General features: G+C 62.2%; 1 protein-coding gene across 3 annotated transcripts in view; it reads left to right on the forward strand.

Annotated features, from left to right (window-relative positions):
- The window catches only part of PLXNA1 (plexin A1), a 46,538-nt gene extending 37,908 nt beyond the window's left edge, over positions 1 to 8,630 (forward strand). For all 3 annotated transcript variants that reach the window (XM_029916154.1, XM_029916155.1, XM_029916153.1), the window contains 7 exons: positions 394 to 497; positions 715 to 811; positions 1,126 to 1,316; positions 1,484 to 1,653; positions 3,218 to 3,430; positions 3,513 to 3,663; positions 5,375 to 8,630. In XM_029916154.1, the coding sequence (XP_029772014.1) occupies positions 394 to 497; positions 715 to 811; positions 1,126 to 1,316; positions 1,484 to 1,653; positions 3,218 to 3,430; positions 3,513 to 3,663; positions 5,375 to 5,470 (1,022 nt within the window). In that variant the 3' untranslated portion in view covers positions 5,471 to 8,630. The remainder of the gene's footprint in view (positions 1 to 393; positions 498 to 714; positions 812 to 1,125; positions 1,317 to 1,483; positions 1,654 to 3,217; positions 3,431 to 3,512; positions 3,664 to 5,374) is intronic.
- Positions 8,631 to 9,016: the final 386 nt, after the last annotated feature.

Here is a 9,016-nt window from a genome sequence, read left to right on the forward strand (position 1 = left end):
GTGTTGAGAGAAGGGATGTGATCCAGGCTAGGCTCTGGAAAACTCTAAACCAGGGCAGAGGGCTGGAAGCAGGAAGTACACTTCCGAGGCTGCTGCCCAGGATAGGGAGGTTCCCATGTCTTGTAGGGAGCAGGAGGCTGTCAAGGGGATGGGCGGGAGGCCAGACAGCTGGGGGCTCCCGGAGGGGGCATGGGCTGCAACAGGGGTGCATGCATTCCGCTGGAAACCTGCAGGAAGGGAGGAGCCTCGTCTCTCCCTTATCCTGCAGTTGGTTCGAGGCCTCTCCATCAACGTTCTCAGGATGCTCGCCCCTCGGGGCCTGGCCTTCCTGCTGTGAGGCCAGCACCGGGAGGCCAAAACCTCCAGCCCCTCCAGCATTCCCTCTCCCCACAGAGTGGCGCCAGGGCCGCATGGCACGCGTCATCCTGCAGGATGAGGACGTGACTACCAAGATTGACAATGACTGGAAGAGGTTGAACACGCTGGCCCACTATCAGGTGCTCTCTAGTCACAGCCTGGGTCTTTCCCCGGGGGCCTGGGCATGTCCAGTCCTCTCGGGCTGTGGGTGGCAGACTGCAAGGGGAAGAGGACACAGATGCCCACATAGCACTAGTAGGGAAACTGAGGCTCAGAGTGTGTTGAGGGGAACCAGCAAGAGGGTATCACCTGGGCCTCTGATGGTGTGTCAGACATCTCTTGGCCCTCTTCCTGCAGGTGACAGATGGGTCTTCAGTGGCCCTGGTGCCCAAGCAGACGTCTGCCTACAACATCTCCAACTCATCCACCTTCACTAAGTCCCTCAGCAGATACGGTGAGACACAGGGACACTGGGCCAGGCCCGCACATCTGGATGGGATGCCTCCCCCGTGCTTCCAGCTGCAGGCTGGGAGGGGGCTTCCTCATGGCTTATTGCTGGGGTGTGGCCTTTCCCGCAAATGTGGAGGCTGACTGTCCCCAGCAACCCAGGGAGGTGGGTCTGTTGATTCCACTTCTCAGATGAGGAAGCTGAGGCTCGGATGGGGGGTGTGGAGGGAGGCGCTTGGCCTGAGTCCACCCTGCTAGCACCAGGTCGGGCATGGGTGCTAGGCATGGAGGGCCCCCCGCTGATGGGCACGGTGCCCACAGAGAGCATGCTGCGCACAGCCAGCAGCCCTGACAGCCTCCGTTCCCGCACGCCCATGATCACGCCCGACCTGGAGAGCGGCACCAAGCTGTGGCATCTGGTGAAGAACCACGACCACCTGGACCAGCGGGAGGGCGACCGGGGCAGCAAGATGGTCTCAGAGATCTACCTGACACGCCTGCTGGCCACCAAAGTAGGCCCTGGTGGGCGGGGGGAGGGGCCATGAGGGCGGCTGGGCCCAGGCCTCCGGAAGCCAGGCTTGAAGCGAACCCCTCCTCATCCTCAGCCCTGTCCCCAGAGGCCTGGGCATGAGGGGTGGCTTCGTGGTCCCCGGAGCTCTGTGCCCTCACTTGCATACAGGGCACGCTGCAGAAGTTTGTGGACGACCTCTTTGAGACCATCTTCAGCACAGCGCACCGGGGCTCGGCCCTGCCGCTGGCCATCAAGTACATGTTCGATTTTCTGGACGAGCAGGCCGACCAACACCAGATTCACGACTCAGACGTGCGCCACACCTGGAAGAGCAACTGGTGTGTCCTGGGGACGGCGTGGTGGGCCCCGGGCAGGTGTCTGGGGTCAGATGTGGTGGGCCCTGTGCAGGTGTCTGGGGTCAGATGTGGTGGGCCCCAGGCATGTGTCTGGGGACGGTGTGGTGAGCTCAAAGCAGGTGCAGTAGCTTTGAGGCTGTGGGAGGCTGTCCCCTGGGGGCAGGGAGGTGGGAGACAGGCCCCCTGGTACATGGTCTCTTTGCTGAGGCCAGCTCCTCTTTGGTGGGCCTCCCTGACTCACGCATTTGGGCGTGCTTCCCCTGACCAGGGTGTGGGCACATTCTCTGCTCCAACTTGCAGGAACTGCCTTAGGTGTGGGGGTGGATATGTGTGTGTGTCTTCATATGTGTGTGTTCACGTGTGTCTTTGGGTGTGCTTGGCTGTGTGCAGGTGTGTGAGGGTGGGCTGCTGTGTGAGAAGCAGGCTGGATGTAGTGGGCCCGCACTGGCCGGCTGCAGTAAGGACCTGATGGTGAGGGCAGGCACCCCCAGAGCTCCTGTCCCTTCCTCCCTGGGTCCAGCAGCCACTGCCCTATCTGGCTTGTGTCTTTGTGGCTTGACCATGTGCCCTCTGCACCATTTGCCCTGTCTCCAGAGAAGCTTCTGTGCCAGTGGCCTCAGGCATCGTCCTCCCTTGTTCTTTCATGATCTTGGCCTCTCTAGGACTTTAGCCTCCACAAGTACTGCTTCCCAAGCCCAGGATGCAGCCCAGCCCTTGTCGGGGGCCACCGGGGGGGCCTCCAGCTCCTCCCCTGCAATTGGGGAGGAGGCAGCCCTGTACAGGTCTGCATCGTCTGGGGAATTTCCTGCCATGATGGAATGTTCTAGAGCATGGCTGGCAGCCATGTGTGGGCCCTGAGCATTTGACATAAGACTCGTGCAACCAAAAATGAGGACTTTCAATTTCACTTAATTGTATTTAATTAAACAGCCACACATGATTAGTGGCTCTTAGTACCCTAGCTGATAGCTGTCCTAGAGGTGGCATTTTGGATGAAGAGGTCAGCTGTCTGAGAGGCAGGATCTCCTGGGTCCCCTTCTGGTCTTGCCTCTAGGGCCCATATGGGTAGAAACGGGTGAGCTGACCCAGGTGTGTGTACACCTGGGGGTGAGCCTGTCCAGGTGTGAGCTGGCCCAGCCGTGAGCTGTGCACACCTGGGGGGGAACCTGTTTGGGTGTGAGCTGGCCCAGCTATGTGCACACCAGGGGTGAGTGTACCGGGTGTGTGTGACCCTGATGTAGGCAGACATGCAGGCCCAGGACCGTGGCCATGCACAGTGGGCACCTGAGGGTGAGGGAGCACCTCTGGGTCTGTGTGTCGCCCCCGTGTGCCTGTGTGGAGGGACTGTCCTCCTGGAGAGGCACCGAGGGCCGGGGGTGCACCGCCCTCACTCACCAAGAGTCCTGGCTTCCTGTGGGCCTCAGTTTTCCCATCTATGAGAAAGGTCCGGGCCAGGAGAGCCACAGGACCTCTGGCCGGCCCTTGCCCTGGGCCTTCTGGGAGAGGCGCCAAGGCCCTGCGTGACTGCACACCCACCTGCCTGCAGCCTACCCCTGCGCTTCTGGGTGAACGTGATTAAGAACCCGCAGTTCGTGTTCGACATCCATAAGAGCAGCATCACAGATGCCTGCCTGTCGGTGGTGGCCCAGACCTTCATGGACTCCTGCTCCACGTCTGAGCACAAGCTGGGCAAGGACTCGCCATCCAATAAGCTGCTCTATGCCAAGGACATCCCCAACTACAAGAGCTGGGTGGAGAGGTGAGGCGGGCGCCAGGGGCACAGGCAGCTGGGCGAGGGGGCCAGAGCCCAGCTCACGGCCCGCCCTGCCACCCCTCTGCAGGTACTATGCTGACATCGCCAAGATGCCCGCCATCAGCGACCAGGACATGAGTGCCTATCTGGCGGAGCAGTCGCGGCTGCACCTGAGCCAGTTCAACAGCATGAGCGCCTTGCATGAGATCTACTCCTACATCACCAAGTACAAGGATGAGGTGAGTGTGGGCACTCGCCCTCACCGAAGCCCCCTGTTCCACACCTGCTGGACTCGGTCCCTCTGGCCACCCGGCCCCGCCGCCCCTCCCCAGCTCTCAGGACTGGCCAGGCCTCTGCCCTTTCCACGCTGCCCCTCGATTGGCCACCTGGCTCGCTGGGGCTGGGAGGGAGTGCTGACATGACTCCCTGCTGGGCCTCGGGGTTGGGCGGGGCCGCCGTAGGTCAGGGGTCGGTCATGTGGGATGGGAGGGAGTACATGGCAGTGCCTTTCTAACGGGACCATGGGTCAGTGAGTGACCATTCCCTGAGGGACCATTACGGGGCTTATCAGCTTGGGTAGATGGGTTCAGGGTGGGCACCAGGCCTTCCCTCAACCTTTACTGACTCAGAGTAAGGCCTCTACAGAGCTGGGGCTCCCTGAGCCAATGGAGGAGGGAGGACAGACTCACAGGCTAGGTTGGATGGTGCACCCCGGGCTGGGGAGGCAGGATGGGCATGGCCGACACCAGGGCCCAGAGGCTAGAGCGGGCCCTGCTGCAGGACCACAGAGGCCGTGAGGCTAAATCAGAGCCAGCCTGGAGGCAGGGTAGGGAAGGCCCAGGCAGGGTTGGGCACTGGGTGTGCAGACCCCTGGAAACTTGGGGTATTCTCCAAGTGGGACAGGCCATCGGGGTTTAGAGCCATGACTGGACCACCAGGCACCCAGGGATGGGAGGAAGGCAGGGCCAGCAGGGCCCACCTGCTTCAGGGGGTGGGTCCTGCTCACCTGACAGGCCCTGGGCCTGATTTCAGACCTCTGGCCCAGCGATGGGAGGTGGGGTGGGCTGCAGGGGGCATGGGTCTGAGGGGCGAGGGGCCTGGCTATTCAAGTTTGCCGGGTGGATCTGAGAGCAGGCATGTGAGGCTCCTGCCCAGGATGTGGGGTTGGCAGCTCAGAGGAAGACCTACATGAATGCAGAAGGCGGCCCCAGAGGTGAGTCCAGAGCCAGGAGGGGATGGGTGTGGCCCAGGGACAGAAAGGCAGGGACAGGCGGTGGGCCAGCGGCTGAGGAGTGCCTGCAGGCTATGGACTGAAGCCCGCCTTCAGCCCTTGAGGGAAAGCAGAGGGAAGCTAGCAGTCCTTTCCAAGGAGCTCGCTGTAATAGGTTCGGAGAAACAGACGGGGTTTGGAGGTAGCCGGGTACAAGGAGGTTGCGCCGAGGCTGTGCACTGCTCAGCTGCTGGCCCACCCGACCTGGGAGTGCAGGCAAGCAGAGAGCCTGCCGAGAGCTCAGTGCTGCTTCTGCCGGCAGAGTTAGGGTGCAGAGCAAGCTTGGTGGGGGTGGTGTCTGGTCTTCAGGCTGTGAAGGATGGATGAGGAGGCCACACCAAGAGGACTCAGAGAGCTGGCTGTGATTAAGCCCTGTTTGGCATTGGTATTTTAGGGATCAAGAGTAGGAATGGTGATCTGGGGGCCTCGTTTTCCACACCGGGATCCTAAGGCTCTAGGTTCAACCCAGGCCTCTTAGCTGAGAATGGAGCCGGTGGAACCTGGTCCTCCCTCCTGAATCCCCGCTGGTCATGGCCCTGAGACAGGCTCACTGGGCATGTCCCCAAGCTTTCGTATACCCATCCCCCTGTGAGCAGGTGCTTTCCCCCCCCCCCCGCCCCCGGCCCCCCGGGGGGGGAGGCACTCCACCCAGGCTCGCTAATGCCCCGCCCATCTCTCAGATCCTGACAGCGCTGGAGAAGGATGAACAGGCACGGCGGCAGCGACTCCGGAGCAAGCTGGAGCAGGTGGTGGACACAATGGCCCTGAGCAGCTGAGACACCAGGCTGTCACCACCCAGCGGGAGTTGGGCAAGAGGGCCCGCGGGGGTGGCCTCCGTCCGGCAGCCAGATCTTGGAGGCCCCGGAGGCAGCCTCGCCCCCAGGAGCAGGTGCCAGTGTACTGGGGCTGGTGCGAAGTCAGCGTCCTCCTGGCCCTCCCCCTCCGCCTCCTGCCTGGCGGGGGTGCCAGTTCTGCTCCGCGTGGGTGACAGTGCCTGTAGCGCCTCCTGTGCCCAGAGCTGCTCACCACAGGGCTGGGGGAGCCCGGGTGTGACCCTTGGCTTTGGGGAGAGTCGGGTGACCACCAAGGACCTAGGGGTAAGGCTGGAAGAGGTAGCCGGCCTGGTCTATCCCCTTGAGGCTGTGCTGCCAAGGTCAGAGGGCGAGGACAAGGGGCTAGGCAGGTATTCACCATTCCCGGCCGCCTGGGCAGAGTGTGAGGCCCTGACAGCAGCCCCGGGGGAGGCTGAGCGGCCAGGGCCCCAATGAGGAGAGCTCAGGTCGGGCCGCCTGTTGCCGCCACCTGCCGAATCCGCGTTTGGTCACCTCTACACTCGCTGCTGCACCACCACCACCATCGTCCGATTCACCGCGTGCTGTCCGCGGCCGCGGCCGAGGCCGGAGCGCCACGTCCCCCTGGCCCAGGGAGGCCCCGGCTCCCTCCTATGGAGGGGCTGCAGAACGGCTCGCTCGAAGCCCCCAGGTGGCCTCCAGAAGGACTCGATGACTCCTCTCCTGTCCTCAGGGCTGTGCCTCTGGGAGCCGCTGGGGTCTGGGGCTCCGGGCCATGAGTGCACGTTCCCATTATTTATTCCCCCACCACGCTGCTCCCGCACCCACCCCAGGCGGGCTGTGCTCTCCGGCTGTGCAGGTCTTGGGAGCAGTCCCTGCCTACCCCTCCCCTCTCTGTGTCCCCTGCTCTCCATGTCCACCTTTAGCGGCTTCTGGCCTGGCATCTCTGCAGTGCCAGCCCCTTGAGAGCGGTGGGACACCCGTGTGGGCAGCCAATGGGGCTGTGAAGGCCCTGGGTGGGGGGGAATGCAGTGACTGGAGGGCCTGGGGATGGCCCTGCCCACCCTGCTTGTGGTGAGCAAGAAGAACACATTTTTAATTAAAAAACAAAACAAAACATCCTGTACATATATATATATATCTATATATATGTGGCTCTGGCCTCAGTCTCCAGCCCCAGTGGGGTCCTGTATAGCTACCTGGAGGAGGAGAAACTTCACAGTGTAGAATAAGGAAACTAAGGCAGTGGGAAAGCAATCCCAAATGGTCGTGGAGAAAGTGGCCAGGGTTCCTTGAATGGAGCCCCCTGCCAAGGCCTCTGCCCCTCGACCTGCGGGTCATTCTGTTTTCGTTTTGACGTAAGAAGGAGAGAACTTGTTGGAGGCCCCTTGAGTGCATCCAGGGCACGCGGGGCCGTGGACTCCTGCATGACCGTGCTAGCGTTTAGTCTGACTTGATCTTTTTGAAACTGCAAGTGTTGAATACTAGAGGTTGTTAGACCCTTTTTTTATGTTTTTTAATTAATCAGTCACTTGTGAAAGCCAACAAGCGGCCCGGCCCCTTTTCAAGTTCACTTTTTTCGACGGTACTAAAGACGCCCACGGACTTTAAGGGACAGCTAACTGTGGCCGGCCCCGCACCCTGGGGGCCACCCGTCTTGGGTTCCCCCCCCTTCCTAAGCTGCGTGAGCCACACCCTGGAGATCAGGTGAGGGGCCGCCCCCTCTCGTCGGGGAGTTGCATGAAACCCAAGCTCTCCTGGTCAGGAAGCTGCTGGACCAGGGCAGGTGGGGGCCCCGGTGGAGCTCAGGCTGGGCCCTGGACCCGGGCAGCCAAGGAGGACTGTCTGTCTAGAGACCAGGCTGTCTTCTGGGAGCCTCTTTCCTTGGCGCAGATTCCCGTCCTCGGGCGCATCCCTGCCTCCCCTGTGGTGTGGCAATGCCATGCCTGGGGGCAAGCCTCTCCTCCCCTGTGAAGTCTTCCCGGGGTGCTGGCTTCTACCTGAAGCCCCTGGTCTTCCAGTTCTATGAGGGTCAGGTGGGGGCGCTTCTGCCCTGTGCCCCCCCCCCCGCTTCAGAGTCCAGCTCCAGCCCCTCCCCACCCTTCCTGGTCCCCACAGAGCAGAGCCCCTGTGCCTGCCTCTGGGAGTCTGCAGGTTCCAGGGCAGTGCCCTCCTGTGCCCTAGTCACCTGGACGGTGGGTGGGCAGGGCAGAGGGGCAGAGGGAGGTGCAAGCACTTTAGCAGTCCCTGTTTACACATGAGCCCCGGAGCCAATCCCAAACCACCCTCAGGTGCAACAGGCCCCCAGCCTGCCTTCCTGCCGGGGCCGCAGCTCCGCCCCGCACCCTCTCCCGCACAGGCCCCGGTGCGAGTGCTCCTGCAGGGCTCCAACCCCAAACGCGGGCATGGGGACCTGGCAGCAGTCCGGAATCAGAGCCCTGTTCTGTGATAGCCTGAAGGCCCTCCTGCAGCCTCTGGCCTTGGGAGATCCGGGCCACAGCGCGGGCTGCAGGGGCTCCCCGCCTGTCCCAGACTGCTGTCGCAGGCCCCCCACCCCTGCACATCCTTCCCTGTTTGCACCTTCCATGCTTGCACCGTCTCAGCAGTGCCCAGGGCAGCTCACGCCTCGCTCTGGGAGCCTGGTCCTTCCATATACCTCGAGCTTGCCCTGCGCTCCCTGACCCAGGGCCCGAGGGGCCACGGTGGGGGGCTGCGGACAAGGGACCTGGGGTGCCCAAGACCGAGGGCCCTGAACACTACCCCCGCCATCCCTGGTCTGGCCTTGCTGAGACCACCCCACCCCTGGCTCCCCAGTTCTGGATCTGATGGCTCACGTCGTTGGTGCTAAACAAGCTAGAATAGATATATTTAGAGAGAGAGAAAGATATTTTTAAGACGAAGCCCACAATTAGCTGTCCTTGAATGCCACAGAGCCCCCACTCAAAGGAAGAGCGATCACTGGGCCGGCCGGAGCCGCCCCCCCCCCCCCCCCGGCCACTGCCCTCCCGAACGGGCGGCATGGCCGATGGGACGCTCGGCCCATGGACTGTGTAAATATACGGCTATTTCCTATTTTACTGGTCTCCAGATTTAGTACTTGTAAATACACACACACATTAAGGAGAGATTAAACATTTTTGCTAAACCCTGGCTCTGAGTGTTCCTTGCTGGGAGGGCCCTGGGGCAGGGCCCACGTGCCAGCAGTGTCGGCAGTCCAGGTGGGACCCTTGGGGCTTGTGCTGCCGTCACCCCGGAACTGAGTGCAGGTGCAGATTCTTGGCCGCCGCTGCTTGGCCAAGCCCTGCCAGTGTGGGGCTCTGGGCAGGATTCCCCCGTTTGGCCATCTGGGGACCTTGGAGGCACTTTGGAACCATTGGCAGACCCTGAAAACCACCAAGGCCTAAGCGCCTCAGGGGCCAGTTGTCATGGGCCTAAACACGAACTTTGCAGGTCCTCCTGGTGCTGCTCAGGTGCCACCCGGAGCTGGTCCCAGGGCCTTGTCAAAATGAGGAGTCCGTCCCGGAGAGCCCC

The sequence above is a fragment of the Suricata suricatta genome, chromosome 12 (assembly GCF_006229205.1).
Source record: "Suricata suricatta isolate VVHF042 chromosome 12, meerkat_22Aug2017_6uvM2_HiC, whole genome shotgun sequence".
Lineage (NCBI taxonomy): Eukaryota > Metazoa > Chordata > Mammalia > Carnivora > Herpestidae > Suricata > Suricata suricatta.